Here is a 21,034-nt window from a genome sequence, read left to right as displayed (position 1 = left end):
TTTCATTGTGCGAAAATATAAACACAGATGAGCTGTGTCTGTGATTTGTTCATGCTTTTCACATCACGCGGCAGGGATGCGCAGGCTGACGTGCCCCCTTTGCATTCGATGTAAATAGGCAGCGTGGACGCTGTATGATGAGATTATATTCCACCCATTTCTCTCCGTCTATTCTTTCTTTCTCTTTTTTTCAGGACTATTATAGTGTTTTAAGCTGCCTTTGATTCAGCTGGGCTTTTTCAGCAAGCAAGTGTTTTCGTCCTCTGAATTGATGTGTGCCATGTTTTAGTTTCCCTGCTTATTGTGTTTCAAATCGAGGCATCTGCCAGTCAAAATATTTAATCACTAGTTTATTACGTAGTGAAATAAAATAAATTAATTTACTGCATGCACGGCCAAGGAAAGATTGTAGATTAATTACATTTATAAATATATTGATTAAATATAAGTCATGTATAGTCATGTGACACATTTGTTAATATTAGCAGTGCTTGCATATCATGATGCTGCAGATGTTTATTTGTTTGACATGATTAAGATTTAAAATGCATGTTTACAAAATATTAAATTGTGAAATAATAGATATTATACATTTATTATTTAGTTTTTAAATAAGGTTCAATTAATGTTACCATATGAGTTTATGAAGGCACATTTTTATATTCTCCAGCACAAACCTATAGCTCGTAGACATTGTAACATACTAACAATAGCAAAGTGCATTTTTTGTGACATGGCCCTAACAAAGCTGACATTATTATGAGAACACAAATAGTTAGGCTATTTCAATGCAATGCAATGCAATGCATAAATAAAGAGCAACATTATTTTAAACAATACTGAACTGCCATCATATTTTTTCTATTTTATTTAATCTTATTATAGTTAATGACTATAACAATTGTCAATGGATTTTGCTATTTTTCACGAACACTTATTAGTGCTGACTGTTATTTTTGTATTAATCTACCCTGAAGCAAGATATAAACAAATCAAAGCACCGTTAAAAGATGAAAAGTGTAACAACAACAATAAACAGCAACTAAATGGCGTACAGCTCACATCAGAGAACTGAACACATCTCCATCAATTTTTTTTGCTGTTGCATATGCGGAGATCGGCCTTTTATCCGTTCTTGGTTTGCAGAAGATGGGGGGGGGGTATCTGTGTACAACACAGACATATTAGTGAGTAGGGAAGTGACTATGCAGTTTATTTTATTGTTATTCAAATATTATAATAATGATTTATTGTTACATTTATACATTAATTGAATAAGATTGAATTTGCCATCTGCATGTGCAAAAAGTTCATTTTTAAATTACCAGCATTGTAACAGGCTAAAAATATAAACATTTTATTGTGAGCACAATAAAAGCTCTGAATTAAATTATATTATTAAAATAACATGTGACATATTTTTACAATAATAAAAACACTGTTATAGTGTGGGTGATTCACCCAAGCAAATAAAGATAAAATGATAATAGACACATGTTATGATAAAATTAGCATGAAAAGGTAAAATAACAAGCCTTATTTCTCTCTCTTTTTTTTAACTCAATTTTCTTTTCACAGATTTTTTTTCCAAGGGTCCAACTAATATTCTGAAAGTTTAAATGCTGTCTTCATAACTTGGTTTCCCTGTTTACAATCACACGGCAGTACAATGAATTGATCTGGGAATCTTGAACTTTATTCAGTATTGGAGATTCCAATAGCATCAATTGGGATAAAAGTGGTGGTCTGAATGTGCCGGGGTCTTTAGTCTGTGTTTTTGAACCTCACAATGAACCAGAACACAAAAGGGGCTGGTCCGCACACAGATATTGTTGCCTGTGCAACCTTACAAAGCGGAGAGCCTTTGAAGAGAATTTGAGTCGGCATGCTGAAAAGAAGCTTTGTATTTGTATATGCGTGCGAGATTACTCTGAGATGTATGGAGCTCATTGGATATTTGGTTTTTAAGAGTTGCACAGCCGCACTATAAAAGTTGTAGAGCATGTCAAATTAATCAGGAAATACTGCGAGAGACTTAATGCTATATATTTACTAGTGGTGTTTTTAGTTTTTAAATAAACTGAAGATAGTGTATACAATTTTGACAATGTTTTTGTTTTAATGTTGTGGTAGAATATAATGTTTTTTTTATCTATCATGTTTACATGTATTTCCAAGAATTAAATATGGTATATTGCTATTAAAATGACTTGAGAGGCATAAAGGATAGGTCAGTGTTTTTATTTGACCTTTTATTACAAAGAATAGTGCAAACAGATATTGATTTAAATTCATCCTAAATGTCAGTCCAAATCCCAAACATGTTTCCTAATTGTTGTTTTTGATTCTAATATTTCATTGTGAATTTCTTTTGTTTTATAAAAATACAAAGCCTACAGAAATTATTTAATTTAAATTATTGCATACTAATATTTAAAAAAAATGTGTATGCTATGTTTTGTCCAGAAAAATCTTCACAATATTTACTATATGATATATATATATATAATGTGTTTAGATCATGGTGGTTTTAATTGAATGTGTATGTCATGTTTTGTTATATCATATTTGAACAATGTGTTTTTTATGGCTTAACACTGCCTCTGATCTGTAAAAATGAATGAATATTACTAAACATTAAGCAACTTTTACCGCTTGTTTACTTTGCTAACACAATATTTAATTAATTTATATAAATAATGATTGATAATGGTATATTGTTTAAAATTGTGTGTTATGGAAACCTGCACCTAAACATAATTTTCTTTTTCTTTTTTCAGAAATAAATACTTTTTACAATAAGTTTGTATTAATTTTTTTTGAATGAAACTAAATGAATGTATTGGATATTTACAAAATGAATTGTAACAAGATACTAACCATGACACTAATGATCATTTATGCAAGTTATTATTTATAAAAACATGCATAAATATATTGTTAAATATTTTGACTTTACTAACAGCGTATGTATCTTGTCATGTAAACACTGATGTAAAATTGAGTCTTCATATCAGTGTTGTGTTGAATATAATATAATTTAATGTCTAATACAATTTTTTCCAAACTATCTATCATCTTTATATCATCTGTCATCATTTTTATCTAAAAGCAAACTTTTAAAGTCAAATGAGAGGTGTAAAGATTTTATTCTCTTCTATTTTGGCATTCTCATCTATTCATGGACCTATAAGCAAAAAGTGGCTGGCTCTTGCCCAGCATTATTGTGACAGCCAGGATGTTGGTTCAAGACCTTTGGTGAAGTCGGGGTCACGGTAGACAATCATGCCAGCACACAAGTGGGTTTTAGCGCGCCCCTTTCATTCACGTGCAGAGAAAGGTGCCCCTCCCTCAGCACACAGCTTCAATTCCTTCGGCTTCCCGAGGGAAAATGCTGCCATTCTCTGAATAAACCAACTATCTCTCTCTCACACACACAAATACTACAGCAGGAGAGCAAAGATTTGCGGGATGTGACCTCGGCTCTCCTTTAGGTAAACCAGCACTCCTGGCTATGCGCAAGACCTGTGACTTCTTCTCACAGCTTGATCCTACTGGGAGAAGGCAGGAGATGCATATGTAATCCTGACGTGTGTAAGAAAAAGACTGAAGGAGTTCTTTTGTTCTTTCTATTTCCTAAACCCGTATTTATAACATGCTGGTTTTTACAACTAAATAAAGAAACAAGGAGCAAACTGTTTTTTTCAGTCCTTTTCATTGTTTTTTATCTACAGAATACAGTAAGGTCCTTCTGTTGGAGAATGCCAGGGCAAACATGACTAAGATTCAAGCAAGTGTATACAAAAATGATAACAACAGACAGAATTTATCCGAATAAAGCTACAAGTTATGTTATATTTTATGAGGCATGTTTGTTGTTTTGTTATTCTAAAAATCTAGATGTTGTTGTTGTCTATCTATCTATCTATCTATCTATCTATCTATCTATCTATCTATCTATCTATCTATCTATCTATCTATCTATCTATCTATCTATCTATCTATCTATCTATCTATCTATCTATCTATCTATCTATCTATCTGAGCAAGACAATAATAATCAGTAGCACCACTCATGGGTCTGCTAATAATTTTTAATTTAAATTAAATGTATTGTTTAATCCTAGCATGGTTTCCACAATTTAAATAAGAAATGTAGTATTATTTGTACTGGTAGCTTAAAATATAATTTAGTATTTACAAATGCTATAAAAGGGTGGTTAACAAATTATAATAGTTTATTTGCAAAATTCAATGTTAACTGATTAGATACAAGATTGACAGAAAGAAATACTATATATACATATATATGATCATTGTTTACATTTAAAGAAATGTGAAAAGATATTAATGCTAAATGCTAACATTATTCTGTAACCTAATGCTGTACATTATTCTGAATCCAGTACACACTACAGCATGCGGAGTAAGAGTATACTAATATTTAAAAAAGCCTTACTTGTATATAAAACAGACTATTATACTTTTAATCCAACAGATTGAAGATTGATTACTTTATTTGAACCAGCCAATGCAACAAAGAATATAAAGCTTATTTTATTTATAATGTAAATAATTATTATTATGTATAGATTTAAGCAGTGAGCACTAAAACGCACAAATCCTGATTACTGTTGACATATATTGCACATTTGTAGTGTGTTGTAAATTCAGTGGTGATTAGTTTACAGTTTTTATTAGTTTGTCGAGACCATTTTAAACATTGCAACATATCAATGTAATGCACATGTTGCCACAGTGCACACAATGTCACCAAACTTTGTGTTTTTACCGTGAAAAATAAAGATAACTGTAATATGAATTAATAACAGTGCTGTGTGTGTTTTGGCACTGTTGTGTGCCCTCAGCCCCTCCTCTCTCTATTTTTTCATGGGAACTCAGGGACAAATTAAGGTAAGAACAAACCAGTCTCAACATGACAGGCACAAAGTCACAATAAAAATACTGTTTTGGTTATTGGCAAAGCATGTACGTTTAAAAGCCACACACTGTCCTCATCTAAGATATTTATTGATATTTTTTCAGATGCCAATGATACGACAATTTACATGCGTAGAATAGTGTACTGTCGGCCATAATACGCGAAAGAACCTTAATCTGGTCTTTGATTACATTAAATACAGAAATAAGCCCAGCATGTTTAAGTAGATTTGAGTAATTTGCGCCAGTAGTTCCGCTGCATTGTTCTACTGGAGACAGAAAAAAAACTTCCTCCGCCACTTAAATTATAACGCCGAGCGTCACTTTCCTGAAGCGTTTATAAACACCCATTTCCACAAAGAAATCATCAGATTGTATTTATGATTTGACGCTTGTTGTCTTGTCCTGCTGTTTCTCCTAAATACTACAAACGATCTTTACTGCGATAGTCATAAAACTTAATGAATAGGTGCGCCCCCTTGTCGCACCACAGCCGTGTAGCTAGCGTATCCATGCGCACGAATCCTCACATCTTACTCACCTGAGATCGATCTCACATTTTCTGATATTAACATCACATACCTTTTAAACACTAAAATATTAAGTGTCTGTAAATCATGGTTAGTTACGGAAAAGGCTTTTACTTTATTTACTTCGAACGACGTGGGATCTAGTTTATCGGAAGGCGGCAGAATACGGTGTGGGTAGGAGTTTTTATAATGGCTGGAGCGCATATGGAGTGACGCCATCTTTCCCGTGTGCTGCTGGTACGCGAGCGCGGATTCCTCGCGCACACATCCACTCAGCAGGGGCTGCCGTGCGCTGCAGGTCATTCTCAAACGTTTTCTCAACGGATTGTCGCATTTTTTTCCGGGTTGAGGTATTGAAAGGCGACAGAGGAATATACAGCTTTTGACACAGGTAAGTGTTGGTGGGAAAGAGAGTGCGTGGCTTGTTATATATGCCATGTTTTGACGGAATGTCTTACTGCAGCTCTGGGAAACGAGGTGGACATACTACTGGAAAAAATCACGGCCGTTTTTCACACGCACACTAACACACATTAACGGACATTTATCACACTGTAATACACGGTTTATAATTTACAAACTGTGTTTAAAGCTCCAAGTTAGACCTTTCGTTTCTTTGGTGCTAACTGGTTAGCATTTTAAGGGCTCGAAAAGTGTTTTGTGGGGAGTGGGTAACGTTTTAACAAGCCTTAAACTGGACCCATTGCTCATTTTTACTTCAAATATGGCGTGTTAATTCTCTTTGTCTAATCTAAAGACTAGAGTTGTTTGTTTGTCTTTGGTTTGGGGCTTGCGTGTGGCTGTAGAATAAAAGTTAGTTTATACTTAACTAACGTGGATAAGCTGTTGTGTACTTGACTTTTCAACCAAGTGTTCTCGTTTGGTGTATTAACCAGACACGCTGTTTTTTTTTTACATTTTTCCTATTTTTCTCAAGCCATCTTAAAATCTGTATCGTTCAATTTTGCGTAACATGTTTCAGTCCTACTCAAAGGCGTGACCGGCGGTATCGTGTTGAGTTATAAACACTTACGGTGTCAATAATATCGTGTAATAATAAACACAATGAATATGACCCATAATTTAATGTCTCAGACAGAAACAAAGACATTTAAAGTGTTTGGCCGTTGAGAGGAAGTCAAGGAGGAGCTTGAGTGAAATCTGACTCTGGAGCTCGTGCTGATGGGGGTGGGGACAGTCGGGCTCGATGCGCGCACACGGGGTTTGCGGACGGACATACCCTAATTCCGAATACATAACCCATAACGTAACCCGGCACCCCACTGAGTCACTCGTTACTACAGCATACACATCTGTATCAGTGGGTGTTTGTTGCTCAAAGTGAGATTACGGCATCCTGAGACGTATCTACTATACTGCACTCCAATTGGCTTATTTATTTTAATGACGTGGGTTTATGATTAATATTAAATCAGTCATTTTTAGTGTATACACCACAACTAACCCTATAAGGGCAGCGGGCATTGGTTTTGCTTTAAAAGGTAAAGCAAATATGTTCATTATTCACTATCATGTTGAGTCTCCATTAACATGCAAGAGGTAATGTAATGTGTAACTTTACTGCCTGATAGTAAAAAGCATTAGGCATTTTAATGAGTCTTATTCAACCTCTGGTTATACTAACTAGTCCATATTGTAGGAGTAGACTATGTAAATTGATTATTGTTGACATGTAGATTCTCAGCCATTAATAAGAATACTAGTAAAGGTCATTGATAAAGAATACAAAGATACATTGATCAGACATTGAATAGTTCAAAAATAGTCTTCAGACATTACCACTTATGCCACTTGGCAGTCAAATGCCACTTCAAGTTTATCAGGGTTATTTTTAACCATACATTGTTTACTTGCTGGCATTTTTAAGGCATTGGTGTCTTTGGCATACCTTGTTTGTCAACCTTTCTGTATACTTCAAGCTTTCACGCACCAACTTTTTAATAGTGAATGGCTGTTTTGGCTCATATATGTATACATGGCTCCAGACATGCATTTTGCCACCAAAATTTGAGAGTGTGCAACCAGTAAATTGTACCTTTTTTGTATTGTGAAACTGAATTTGAAACGGCACATTGTACTTTCTGCATCTGTCATTAAAGTATTTATTAGTAATACAGTGGAAATGTGAAGAAATGCGAATATTTGGCTGGCATGTTGATTTTTGGTGTGTGCCCCTAAATTTTCTGGTTGCGCCCCTAAAATTTTCAGTTGGGGGCCACAGTGCTCCTAGTGAAAAAAGTTAGTCTGGAGCCCTGTATATAGTATGTTTTGGATATGGGTCCGGTATATGAATTCAGAATGCAGCAATTCCAGCCAAGGTAAATGCATACGATAACACATGCGCAGAATTATGGTGTTACAGCATCTCTAGTCACAAATTACACATTCATAGCAGAATTATAACTATATAGGATATTGCTGGAAGCTAGCAACTAACCGGATCCAGTGAAACACTCCACACAATAGCCAGATTTCTGATATCTAACACAGGTGTTGAAATCACTATCTGAGCTTCATGCCCCAGGTCACAACAGGCACTTAGCTTGAGCCATTTGGGGTGGTATGAATGCCAAGGATTACAAACAAATGCCTTGGTCTTCTCAAGCCTCCTCGGGTTTCTTCGGGGGAGCCCATCGTTTATTGGGGAATGGTATTTGGAAGAAGCTTTAGTTTGTTTTGCTTTTTTCGTCTCTTCTGTAGCCATGTTTTGCCTTCGCCTATGTGTGCGAATATGTTTGGGTATGTCAACCCAAAAGGATAATATTGGTTTGGTGCAGTTTTGTGTGTGTGTGAAACCTGCCTGTTATATAAGGGCATCTCTTAAGAATTTATAGTACGTTGGGAAAATTAAAGCTGCATGCTAGTTTTAGCTTTAAACTGTTGTAATGCACTAGATTTTCTTCATAATGCTGACTCTGAACTTCTGCTTGAGCCATCGCATAGATTTGTGTGCCAAGCTCCAAGTCAGATTCATTGTTTATCTCATCTTTGTTAGCTTTCTGTGCAACTGAACCCATGTAACAACCAGTAGATTCTAGAACCAGTAGGTTTTCAGTTTGGTTTTTTGAATGTGCAGGATGGCTAGACAACAAAAAAATAGACGCATGTGGATATTAGGGTTGGGATGTTGTCATGTCTATGAAATAAGAATAGGGAAAGAAGTGTTCAAATTGACAGGAGCGAAATTCTTGTTGATTCTAGTCCCACACATGCTGTTCAGGTTGATTATAAAATCCAGCGATAAAGGTTGTATGTTTGCTTCCCAGGGTACACAGATTAAGAACGTATATCTTGAACTGGAAGTCTTTTGGATAACATCTGCCAAATGCATAGATGCTTATGTAAATGAAAAGGCCCAGTGTTTGCTAAACCATAGATCTAATGGTGCTTTTCATTGGATAGTATGGCCAGGTACATCTCACTTCTTCGGTGGCTTTCCACTGTGTACAGTACCCTAGTACCTAATACTTTTTTCAGTAACACCTTGGTTGAGGCTCCCCAGCAAGCCATACTGATACTAAAGAGAAAATCATCACTACCAGCCCCATTCCTACATGCAAACCAAGTGATGTTGTCATCTGTGCTTTGTTGTACAAGTTCCCAAACTCCCTTTTAGCAGTAAAAAAAAACATTTGCATGCCGAGAACAAGAACACCATTCCATAAATATGTTTTGTTTGCCTGTGTTGAGCGCTTTTTTGTATCATTTTTATGATGATAAGGCAGTAGAGGCTGTGCGACTGTAACGATAAGTCTATAATCCCACCCACTCTGAAACGGCATTAAACTGCAATGAAAAAGCAAACCGAGCCAAAGTAAAGCGAGCAGCGTCGTACCACACAATGAAAAATCGTAGTGTAGTGTGTGGGATTTTCGCAGACTGGGGCTCAGTTGGCACCTCACATTGCGTGCGAACGAGTGCAGTAATACCGCAGGAGGGGGGTTGAGGCCTGTATGCTGCTGGGTTTATCTGTCCAATTGACTCCAGATGTTGGAAAGCCTGAGACGGAGCGACTGGCTGACTGCTGTGAAACTCTCGGCAGCCCGAGGCAGACTGCCACAGCGGCACTGTGTGTTACACATCCCCTTATCAAACACACTATCAATGTACCGAGTCCTCCTCATTGGAAATTTTTATGTGTGGTTTTGACTGTGATGTAGACGATTGAGAGATTTATTTTGATTGCTTCGGTGTCATTTTCGTTCTCTGCCTGGCATGGGTGTGTTTTGGAGCTTGTGTTGGTCTTAGTTGGTGATACTTAGTTTAGCATGGTCTATTTAATTGTCAAGCAGCAGTACAGTTGATTGAAAGATTTTTTACAAAATAGTTAATCTATATTGCTAAGTTCTGTATTTTATTTGTTTAAATTTCCAGTCTTGAAGCTTGGCTATGTTTCTATATTTTTCTCTAATGGACTGTTTGCAATATTCACAACACCACGGCACACACAATTATCTGTAATGCAAGTCTAGCTTTCTTACTTGACCCAATTCAGCTTGAAACAGAGGCTGCTTTTGAGAGCCAAATCCTGAAAGTAAGTGTTTGTGAAAAACCGTAAGATCTGAATTTACATGGTAACATTATTTTTCTCGGACTAATTGCCAACACCATGATGCATCATAAAGCAAAACCTGCTGTGTTATTCAATGTAGATGAACTACTTCTGTACTTCTAGTTGAAACATTGTTGACCTTTTCACTTGCTGCAACATGTTTGTGTTTTGTAAGACTTGTTTGACTGAAGGGAACAGTATGTTTTCCTTACAGACACAATAGAGAGGGAGATAGGCAGCCAGTTTTGGTCTCAAGGCTACATATGAATGTAGGACATTTCGGAGAGGGGTGCACTCTCCCTACTGACTTGGAGAGGGGTGTTGTATGTCTGAATAAAGGAGGTGGGCTCAGGGCTAGTGTTATGGTAATTGTGGTGGAGGCCTCACAAAAGAGGAGGAGATTGGGGCCCTCAGTTGGAGATGCTGAATTGAGTATTTCTTCAGGAGGTGTTAACTGCTGATGGTGAAGGGCAATCAGTAAAAAATGTCATGTGCATATTGACGCTGCTGTGAAGGCGGTGGGGTTTCTCAATGAGCACATTATTTAAGCTCCTATAGACCTTTAGCAACTCCTATTACTAGTAATTGTGTAAAAACTCAGCACTTTGCTGAAACTGAACTGACTTGGTGAAATCTAAAAGTGCTTCCTTTAGTTTTTTTTAGGCGATGTGTATGAATGTGTTTTTGCAAAACCTTTAGTTTTTGTCACATGACTTAGATAGGGGTCAAAAAGAGAGAGATCTTGCCAGCAGTTTTAGGTTATTAACCCTAATAACATTTTCACACCAACATACATTGTACAGTAATAATAATGTACAGTAATCACTGAAAATGGTTCATCTATTATGTAAATTCATAAACTTATTTTCTAAGGGGTGACCTACACAAATAATGTTTTCATTAACTTCTTACACAACTGATGCCATGAAGTAATTGAGCTAAATAAAGCAATTCTCACACACGGGGGCAGTTGTAGCCAAGTGGTTAGAGAGTCAGGCTTTTAACTTGAGAGTTGCCGGTTCGAGTCTCACGGGCAGCGACTGTGGTGCCCTTGAGCAAGGCACCTTATCCTAATATTGTGTTCACGACTTGCAGTGCATGTTAGGGTTGTGCCGATGGTGTATTGACAATAGTCAGACATATCGCCCATAGCAGGCCTTCATGACAATAGTTGGTTATGGTTGTTCAGGTCTCCAGACTAACTTTTTTCACTAGAAGCACAGTGGCCCCCAACTGAAAATTTTAGGGGCACAACCAGATAGTTTAGGGGCACATACCGTAAATCAACATGCTAACCAAATATTCAGATTTCTACTTATACTTTGATGATAGATGCAGAAAGTACAATGTGCTGTTTTAAATTCAGTGTCACATCACAAAAAAGGTCAAATTTACTGGTCGCATATGTGCGACTGGATGTAAAATTCAGTGTTACATTCTCAAATTTTGGTGGCAGTCTGGAGCCCTGTTGTTATTATCATCATAGTTTCACATAAACATGCGCAGTCTCCCATGCACCTGGACTCAATGCGCGCGTCTTGGGACTCTTGCTCGGACCTAAATGCGCACGGCATGGACTCCTTCTGTAATGCGCATGATTCTGACTCTTCCTCGCACATGAGCGTGTAATACGCGTGGCTTGGACATTTCCTTGTACAAGAGAGGTTGTTAGCGTGCAGAGGGTTAAAACCAGCGAGTGTCCTGTTCCCGCTCTCTGGCACGCAGGAAATTTTAGAGTGCCTGGGCTTTTCCGTGCTCGGATTAATGGCATCAGTTTTAAGGTGGTTACATTCATGGTCGTGTTGCCCTTGCATTTTTTTGTCCATCAATCAAGTGTCATAAATGAGTAACCTAATGCCCTGCCCCCGATACTAGCATGTTTCGGCGATCTCACAAGCTGACGATAGGACGATCTCAAAATGGGGCATTTTGCCCAACTTTAGTGCGTGTGTTCACTACTCACTGGGATGGGTTAAATGCAGAGGTCACATTTTGAGTATGCGTTGCATACTTGACAAGCTTGTCACTTTTTTCACAGATTATGGAAAATACATGGATAATGTGTCTGGGTTTAGTTCTGGAATTGTTTTGATTTTGTAAAGACACATAATGGATTTGTATTCGCGCTCTTGGTGGATTTTTGTTCGCAACGTCTTAACTCTCTCGAAACCATGCGCTTGCATTTTCTCAGTTTTGATCATAAGCTAGCGCATGACGTGCTGTTCGAGTATGCTGCGAACGATCTTAACGCAGATAGTGAGGAGCTCTCTGTTGTTTCTTTCCAGTTTGCAGACATTTCTTCATCATGAACGTTGATCTGCATTTAAAACCCCTATGTCAAAGAGCTGAACAATAGCTAGGTTGTTGTGACATCACTACGACACATCTTACAGCATTGTTCCTGACTTTTTCACACAGGACGTGTTCCAGAGATGTTACAGCAATGTTACTAGGGTCCCCATCCTGGGATTTACCCCATGATCAATTCCGGGACGTGTTTGCATTCACACAGAAGGCACTCTGGAGATTTTATGGCAATTTTCTGGGATCAACTATGAAAGGGGTTTACTATTAGTGTGAATTATTTGAGTTGGCTGGGATGTGTGAACAGGATGTTCTTGACACTCATCTCAATCTGAATTCACCCTACCTTGATGAGATTGTTACCTAAACCACCCCCCAAATTTATAAGTGTGAAAAGTTCAAACACACCTGAACATCCACACCAAACAAGTGTATCTTGACAACGCAGCAATATTGTTACGGTTTAATTCACTGTTCCCTGACATTTAGTTTAAGCCAGTTTAACCTTTTTAAATGAACCAATTTGCTAAATATGTTTTAGTAGCTGATAAGTTCACACTCCTGAGGTAGTCGGATGACTGCTTGTTAAAATGTCAACAAAAACGTCCCTGAACTCTCACAGAGACATTAGAGTTCCTGTTTGTACTGTTTATTGTTTTTCATGAGCTTTTTTTCCCGGGTGTATGATGAGGGGTTGGCACGAGTGTATGTGTGGGTAGTGTGGCATATCCTGTCTCACTCTTTCATCCCAGCTGCAGTCAGGTTAGGAAACAGAGAGCTTTCAGTCTGAACACTGGGTCTTGTGTATGCTTTAGCTGCACTGGTATGTGTTTGTGTGTTTGACCAGTGTGTGACTGTATGAAAGTTGGCACTCAAAATGGGAAATTAACCACACCACTGTGTGTCTTTCAGATTAGAAAGCTGTGTTTGGCTCTGAAAGGATCATGGCAACCCAATGTAAGTTTTTTCCTTTTTGTCAACTTTTCTAGTTGTTTACATGAAAACATGTTTTCTGAAACTGCAGATGTTGTTCAAGACATATATTTTATTACAACAACAAATTTGGTGCATTTGGAAACATGTAATCCTAGTCATATTATAAACAATATTATCCACTGATGACTCTCAGTTTTGCATAATAATTTTAAAAAGTATGTAATAAGTCATGTGTCCTCCTATACAGCTGATCTGATGGAGCTCGACATGGCCATGGAGCCAGATCGTAAAGCTGCCGTCAGCCACTGGCAGCAGCAGTCTTACCTGGACTCTGGTATCCATTCTGGTGCCACCACCACTGCCCCGTCACTGAGTGGCAAGGGCAATCCAGAGGAAGAGGATGTGGATAATCAGGTGTTATATGAGTGGGAGCAGGGTTTTAACCAGTCCTTTAACCCGGAACAGGTAGCAGATATGTGATGCATTTGTATTTATTTGCTTATGTTATTTGGGGATGTAATGCATTAACATTGGTGCATTGGGTAATCTTTTGTTAAAAAAAATTAACTTTTATTCATAGACAACTTTTGGATTATCAGTGCATAATTCAAATGCATTTGATAAGTATGGTACTAATAAACAGTGCTATGATTCCCCACAGATATCGATGGCCAGTATGCCATGACCAGAGCCCAGAGAGTCCGGGCAGCCATGTTCCCCGAGACTCTGGACGAGGGCATGCAAATCCCCTCCACACAGTTCGACTCATCCCACCCCACCAACGTCCAGCGCCTGGCTGAGCCCTCGCAAATGCTCAAACACGCCGTGGTCAACCTCATCAACTACCAGGATGATGCTGAACTAGCCACGCGTGCCATTCCAGAGCTTACCAAACTACTGAATGACGAGGATCAGGTAGGAACGAAGGCATTTTACTAAAACTAGCCAGCATTGTGACGTATTGCACTAACATGTTTTCTTCATTGTTCACTTCATCAGGTGGTGGTGAATAAGGCTGCTGTAATGGTGCACCAACTTTCCAAGAAGGAGGCTTCTCGTCACGCCATCATGAGATCTCCGCAGATGGTGTCGGCCATCGTGAGGACCATGCAGAACACCAACGATGTCGAAACGGCCCGTTGCACCTCAGGCACCCTGCACAACCTCTCCCACCACAGAGAAGGCCTACTCGCCATCTTCAAATCTGGAGGCATACCTGCTCTTGTCAAGATGCTCGGGTTGGTCCTTCATCCATCTGACTTTTTTCTAGCCAATCAATAATATCTCTTCAGTCTATTAGTGTCATGAGAGTAGGTGCAGTGTGTGGAAATTTAAGGCTGAGTCATACGGAGATCTGCTATATACGCTGAATCCAATTATTTGCCTGTAGTTTGGCTCTAATATTGCTTTGATCTCCTTGGCTCCCCTGTGGACTCTGTACTATTTTACGCCATCACGACTCTACACAACCTGCTACTGCATCAGGAAGGAGCCAAGATGGCTGTCCGTCTGGCTGGAGGCCTGCAGAAAATGGTGGCTTTGTTAAACAAAACAAACGTCAAATTCCTCGCCATCACAACAGACTGCCTTCAGATTTTGGCATATGGCAATCAGGAAAGCAAAGTAAGAAACTTTGCACCTGTTTTATTTTCCCTGCAACATTGTGTTACTCGAGTCTAGCATTGCAACAGATGCATCACAGCCATTTTTAGGATAGATCGGATTCTTGTTATGTGCTTTGATCTTGGTTTTGGCAGTAGATGTTTAACTATATTACTTAGCTTCCTGCTTTTTGTGCTTTGTGTCCCTGGTTCTTCATTGATAATATTAAAACTTGCATAGACTGCAAAATGCTAACCTGGATCAAAACAGTGCACTCATATTTTTTTGTGGTTTTTCAGCTTATCATTCTGGCCAGTGGAGGCCCACAAGCTCTGGTCAACATCATGAGGACATACACCTACGAAAAACTGTTGTGGACCACCAGTCGAGTGCTTAAAGTCCTTTCTGTTTGCTCCAGTAACAAACCTGCAATTGTTGAGGCTGGTGAGTCCACTCATCTTCATATTAGTCCCAATATTATAGCACGTGTTCAGAAGGGAGCCGATGATCAAATAACATCTCTAAATTCATCTTTCTGAACAAACTGCGTTTGTTTTCAGGTGGTATGCAAGCACTCGGCCTTCACCTCACAGACCCCAGTCAGCGATTGGTCCAGAACTGCTTGTGGACATTGAGGAATCTTTCAGACGCCGCCACCAAACAGGTACAGCTCGGCCCGCACTTTCCCTCAGCATTTTACGCTGTCTACTGTTTTTCCTACATGAGACCTCTCTTTCTGTCTCCACATTGTTTCCATGGAGAAGACGTCTTTAGCAGAAGTAGATGTGCAGGTAACGGTCATTCCTGCCTTTGTCCGTGACGGGGTTCACGGGCTGTAGCCAGCACCGACCCCACACAGTTAGGATATCAAATTGTGAACGACCATTGTCGATGGAGCATGAACACACGCTACATTTGGTTGTAATGCCTGTGTTCTGTGTACATTTCACCCAGCTGTTGTGATTTCGTGGAAATTCTTCAACATCTCTGGTATATTTACCAGATTGATTGTGTTTCGTCACTCATGATAGGCTTACAACCTCATGTAACTCGTCGTAGATGTTTTACGAATGACTGTGACTGGTGATGTTCAGGAACCTTTTGTTAACTCTGGTTCGTATGTACAATGTCTTAACCGTGGATCCTTCTGATTCACAGGAGGGTATGGAGGGTCTTTTGGGCACCCTGGTCCAGTTGCTCGGCTCAGATGATATCAATGTGGTGACGTGTGCTGCTGGAATTCTGTCCAACCTCACCTGCAACAACTACAAGAACAAGATGATGGTGTGCCAAGTGGGCGGCATCGAGGCGCTAGTGCGCACCGTCCTTCGCGCAGGAGACCGAGAGGACATCACAGAACCGGCTATCTGCGCGCTCCGTCACCTCACGTCCAGACACCAGGATGCAGAGATGGCCCAGAATGCAGTGCGCCTGCACTACGGGTTGCCTGTTGTGGTCAAACTGCTCCACCCTCCCTCACATTGGCCTCTTATTAAGGTATTTAAAAAAATGGCCAATCAGAAGCGACGTTGCTCTGATCCTCACCTTACACCTGATCCTAAATGACCTATGCTCTCTCCCAGGCGACAGTCGGGTTGATCCGTAATCTGGCACTGTGCCCCGCAAACCATGCCCCGCTGAGAGAACAAGGTGCCATCCCTCGTCTGGTGCAGCTTTTGGTCCGAGCCCATCAGGACACGCAGAGACGAACCTCGATGGGTGGAACGCAACAGCAGTTTGTGGTAAGTCAAAAACTCGCATACGATCAAGCCTGGCTTTTTAAGGAATTGTTTGATTTAAAAGATTCATGCACGTGGTGTGTTGCAGGAGGGTGTGCGTATGGAGGAGATCGTGGAGGGGTGCACCGGAGCTCTGCACATTCTAGCCCGAGACATTCACAACAGAATCGTCATCAGAGGACTCAACACTATTCCACTTTTCGTTCAGGTCAGTCTCGAGTGCTAGATTATGTCTATGACGTGGTATCCAAGTTGTTGGCCTTTTTAGCCAGAGTAATAATGTCTCTCACTCTTGGCATGCAGTTGCTGTATTCCCCCATCGAGAACATCCAGCGCGTAGCTGCAGGTGTGCTGTGTGAGCTGGCTCAGGATAAGGAGGCAGCCGAGGCCATCGAGGCCGAAGGAGCCACCGCTCCTCTCACAGAGCTCCTTCACTCCAGAAACGAGGGCGTCGGTGAGTGTGCACTCTCCTCTCCCTTATTAATAAGCAGGTCGTGTGCGTCCGCCACGAATAATGCAAAAAGACATCAATTAAATATAAATAATGGCAGCACACCGTGTCACTGCCTCCAGATGTCTCAACACAAAGTTTGGAGAAAGAAGTTAAAGTTCTGGAGAATCAACACGAAGGAGCGAGCGCGAATACAAAACGAATGCAGATTTTGTTGTTTTTCTTCCGTTCCTCACTGGAGGCAGTGGCTGGGCTGTGTGGGGTGCGCTGAACGTGTCCTCAAACACTAACCGTGCACTATCTTTCACCCACAGCCACATACGCTGCTGCAGTTCTGTTCCGCATGTCTGAGGATAAGCCTCAGGACTACAAGAAACGCCTGTCTGTGGAGCTCACCAGCTCTCTGTTCAGAACGGAGCCCATGACCTGGAACGAGGTACTTGGCACAGAGCCTTCAGTAGATATAAGACATTCCCAGCATGTTTTGTGGCAGATGTGGTTTTTAAATTTAATGAGCAATTATTGCTTTTACAAGCCTTGAGCACAAAGGCATTTGTGTAACTGATATGCTACTTTTGCAGACCGGGGATCTGGGGCTTGATATCGGCGCACAGGGCGAGCCTCTGGGCTACAGACCGGATGGTAAGTTCACGCTTCTCACAAACACTAGCAAAGCATTTTGGTGTGATACTAATCCACTGCTTTACCAACCTACACCTAACAAACCTGGAGCTCTGCACATGTGCGGTCTGGTTTAGTTAGGTTGAGGTTGTGCCGTTGTGAGCTTCCTCTAACGTTTGTGTGTGTGTGTGCTCTACCCCATCCTCTCCACTCTCACCCACTGCCCTCGTCTGCAGACCCAAGCTACCGATCCTTCCACGCCGGAGGCTACGGACAGGACGCCATGGGTTTGGACCCCATGATGGAGCACGAGATGGCCGGGCACCACCCTGGGCCAGATTACCCCGTCGACGGTTTGCCCGACCTCGGCCACGCCCAGGATCTGATCGACGGGCTCCCGCCAGGCGACAGCAATCAGCTGGCCTGGTTTGATACTGATCTGTAAATACAATGACTTTTTAGGTGAGGCACCACCCCTTGCTAAACACGCACTCGAAATGAGCGGCTGGTCACGTTTGATCTGTGCATGAGTAAAGCATGCCAGTAGCAGAACTAATCTGAGGTGCATTCCGAATTTGAGGTTGAAGTCATCGCAGCAGCTTTGAGTTTTTTTTCTTCTCCTCCTGATTTTAATCCGATTCTTCTTCTTCTTTTCCTCTGCCGCAGCTGTATCGTCTGATCTGAATGAACCTGCATTGTGATTTCGGCCTGTAGAGTTGCTGAGCGGGCTCAAGAGAAGAGTGGACTAGTTTCTCTGAAAGTGCCTGACACACTAATACAAGCTGAGTTTCCTATGGGAACACGTGGAAGTAAAACTTTTGTTCTGCTCTCGGTGGGAAATTGGTGTGATTGACAGAAGAAAGCCCAAAAAGCAAATCCTAAGATGGAATTTTCAACCTTAGCCTTGCCTGTACTTTTTATTACTTTTTTATTTTTAAAGGATATTTCCGTCTGTAATGGTACTTATCTAGCTTGCTTTATGATACTCGTCTTTTATTTTGCAGAACTTTGTATTCCTTTCCACCGTCTCATAGTGTTGAGTTATAGTGCTAATGATCCATGGAGATTTTATCAAGTTTATGGTGTAGAACACTAATTAATCAGTTGAATTGTATTCTGATCAAATGTAAGATTGTGTAGCTTTTGTATAAAACCAAGAATTGGAGAAGTCCAAATATTCAGCTCTCTTGCTTTAATAAAACCATGTTCCAAAGGGTTTGCAATCAGTCGGGGCCATTTTCTGTTTCTTTTTTTTCCTCTCTTGTCTTGATCTTTTGTTTCTTTTATTTGATGGTAGCTTTAGAAAGGTTTTGAAAAGAACCCCTAATTATTGTAGCCTGCAATATTGGTTGAAGACTTTGTTTTGACCTGGCTAAACAATAAAATGGACCTAAATTTATCTTATTTTTGTGTGCATATTTATTTTTAATTTCTGAAATGCAAATAAACTTGCTGCCCCGTTCATGGGCAAAAGTTACAACAATAACCAATAGCTAGTAACAAACACCATTTAACACCAAAGCAAATTAATTAACTAGTATAAGACTTTGTGTGTAGTCTCAGTGCTTAACAGTCTTACAATTTAGAACACTGTATATTCTTAATAAATAAGTGCAAATATAAATTAAATACCAGGATAAAAACTGTTTTGTAGGTTTAGGATCCAATGGCTTTCAGAATCTCTGCAGCGAGTGATTCCACTGTCATGTCAGACTGGTGCCTGGAAAGGAAGCATTTTAAAATAATTAAAAACATTTTAGGATGCTGGGGTGTTATTTATAAAATGTGTAAAAACTGTCTTAAATCTTGCGCTAATTTTTCGAAAGCACGTATGTGTGATTTATAGATAAAACGTGCAAATGCTTTAAGAAGTGCAATCTATAAATCGCAAATTATTATGAAATTGTGTGCAGCTGATCAGTTTCAGGTCTCTGCCTTTAAACAATGTCTATTAATGTCATTTAAACATTGACAGGTGATCTTTCATGTCAATCTTTTTCGAGCAGCAAGAATGGCTTAAATTTTCCTGCAGCACTTTGATAAGCAAATGTGCCAACGTCTTGCGCAGACCTGACGACCCAGGTGAAAAAGTAGTACACTTCCAATAGTGTACTTCAAGTGCTTTATTTTTGCACACTAATTTTGTACTTAATATACAAAAAAATTCATCTTTAGTACTACTTGAGATAATCTTAAGAACATCTAAGTGTACTTTACTGTGCTATTTTGGGACACCATAAATATGAACTAAAAGGTGCTAAAAATGTATATAAAAAATGTATTTAGGTAGCACTTGTAGTAAACTTGAACCCATCTTTGTATGGAAGTTGAATTCAAGTTTAATACAAGTGCTAACTAAATACATTTTGTTAATACAGAGATAGTATGTTAAAAGTGCATTTTAGTTCATATTCATGGTGTCTCAGTATAGCACAAATAAGTACACTTTGATAATCTTAAGAAGTACTAAAGATTAATTTTTAGTATATTAAGTACAAAATTAGTGTGCGAAAATAGAGCACTTTAAGTATATTATGGAAGTGTACTACTTTTTCACCTGGGGTGGCGCCAAGCACTTTTCCACGTTCAAAGACTGTTTTTATAAATGTGACCCTAAAACACAAAAAGTAGTCATGAGGGTAAGCTTTTTTGAAATTGAGATGTCAAAAAATAAATAAGCTTTCCATTAATGTATGGTTTGTTAGGATAGGACAATATTTGGCCACTACTATACTATTTGAAAATTTGGAGTCTGAGGGTGCAAAAAATCGAAATATTGAGAAAATCGCCTTTAAATTTGCCATGTGTTTAACAACACACATTACTAATGTTAAATCATTTTTGATATATTTATTAATGCTAGATAATGTAAGAATTATCCTCATTGAAAATGAGCTTTACTTGACATCCTAATGATTTTTGGCATTAAAGAAAAATCGATACTTTTGACCCATGGTTATTGCTACAAATATCTCCATGTGACTTTTGACTGGTTTTGTGGTTCAGGGTCACATATATAAACTTTGCTGTATATTTTTTGCATATACACATGATCTATGTTTTATATGCTTTATAAATTAGGTCCCTGGAGTTAATTTCTTTATTTTTTCAGTCAGTTGACCTGTAATTAAAGTAGCTGATATTGTCATGCCAATTTAAAACCCATTCTAAGATTGGTAATTGATCAACTTTAAACCGTAACACACTTTCATGTGTTCTTGTATCACAACTGGATAATTCATGGGTTAATATATTATCTTATAGTCAAAAGTTATTCATGATGGTTGTTTACTTCATGAATATGGTAATTAGATGGCATTGCCAAATGCAGACCTGC

At 39.2% G+C, this 21,034-nt stretch overlaps 2 protein-coding genes across 5 annotated transcripts in view; one reads left to right on the top strand and one right to left on the bottom strand.

Moving 5' to 3' along the window:
• Positions 1–5,673: 5,673 nt before the first annotated feature.
• ctnnb1 (catenin (cadherin-associated protein), beta 1) lies at positions 5,674–19,096 on the top strand. 4 transcript variants are annotated; one of them, XM_073871900.1, is made up of 17 exons: positions 5,676–5,862; positions 13,261–13,305; positions 13,532–13,760; positions 13,950–14,199; positions 14,284–14,519; positions 14,703–14,907; positions 15,186–15,330; positions 15,447–15,550; positions 15,651–15,677; positions 16,045–16,383; positions 16,470–16,628; positions 16,714–16,833; positions 16,929–17,079; positions 17,391–17,512; positions 17,658–17,718; positions 17,934–18,159; positions 18,364–19,096. In XM_073871900.1, the coding sequence occupies exons 2-16, from the start codon at positions 13,293–13,295 to the stop codon at positions 18,140–18,142; spliced, it is 2,370 nt and encodes a 789-aa protein (XP_073728001.1). In that variant the 5' UTR covers positions 5,676–5,862; positions 13,261–13,292; the 3' UTR covers positions 18,143–18,159; positions 18,364–19,096. The 4 variants fall into 4 exon arrangements, with proteins under 4 accessions (XP_073728004.1, XP_073728001.1, XP_073728002.1 ...); XM_073871901.1 differs by having other exon boundaries at positions 14,284–14,522; positions 14,706–14,907; XM_073871903.1 differs by lacking the exon at positions 17,934–18,159 and having other exon boundaries at positions 5,674–5,862.
• ulk4 (unc-51 like kinase 4) overlaps positions 18,362–21,034 on the bottom strand; it is a 213,579-nt gene continuing 210,906 nt past the window's right edge. The window contains exon 37 of the mRNA XM_073871899.1: positions 18,362–19,417. Coding sequence (XP_073728000.1) covers positions 19,354–19,417 — 64 coding nt within the window. The 3' untranslated portion in view covers positions 18,362–19,353. The remainder of the gene's footprint in view (positions 19,418–21,034) is intronic.

Source organism: Misgurnus anguillicaudatus, chromosome 10 (genome assembly GCF_027580225.2).
Source record: "Misgurnus anguillicaudatus chromosome 10, ASM2758022v2, whole genome shotgun sequence".
Classification (NCBI taxonomy): Eukaryota; Metazoa; Chordata; class Actinopteri; order Cypriniformes; family Cobitidae; genus Misgurnus; species Misgurnus anguillicaudatus.
This window is presented reverse-complemented; position numbering and strand designations above follow the sequence as displayed.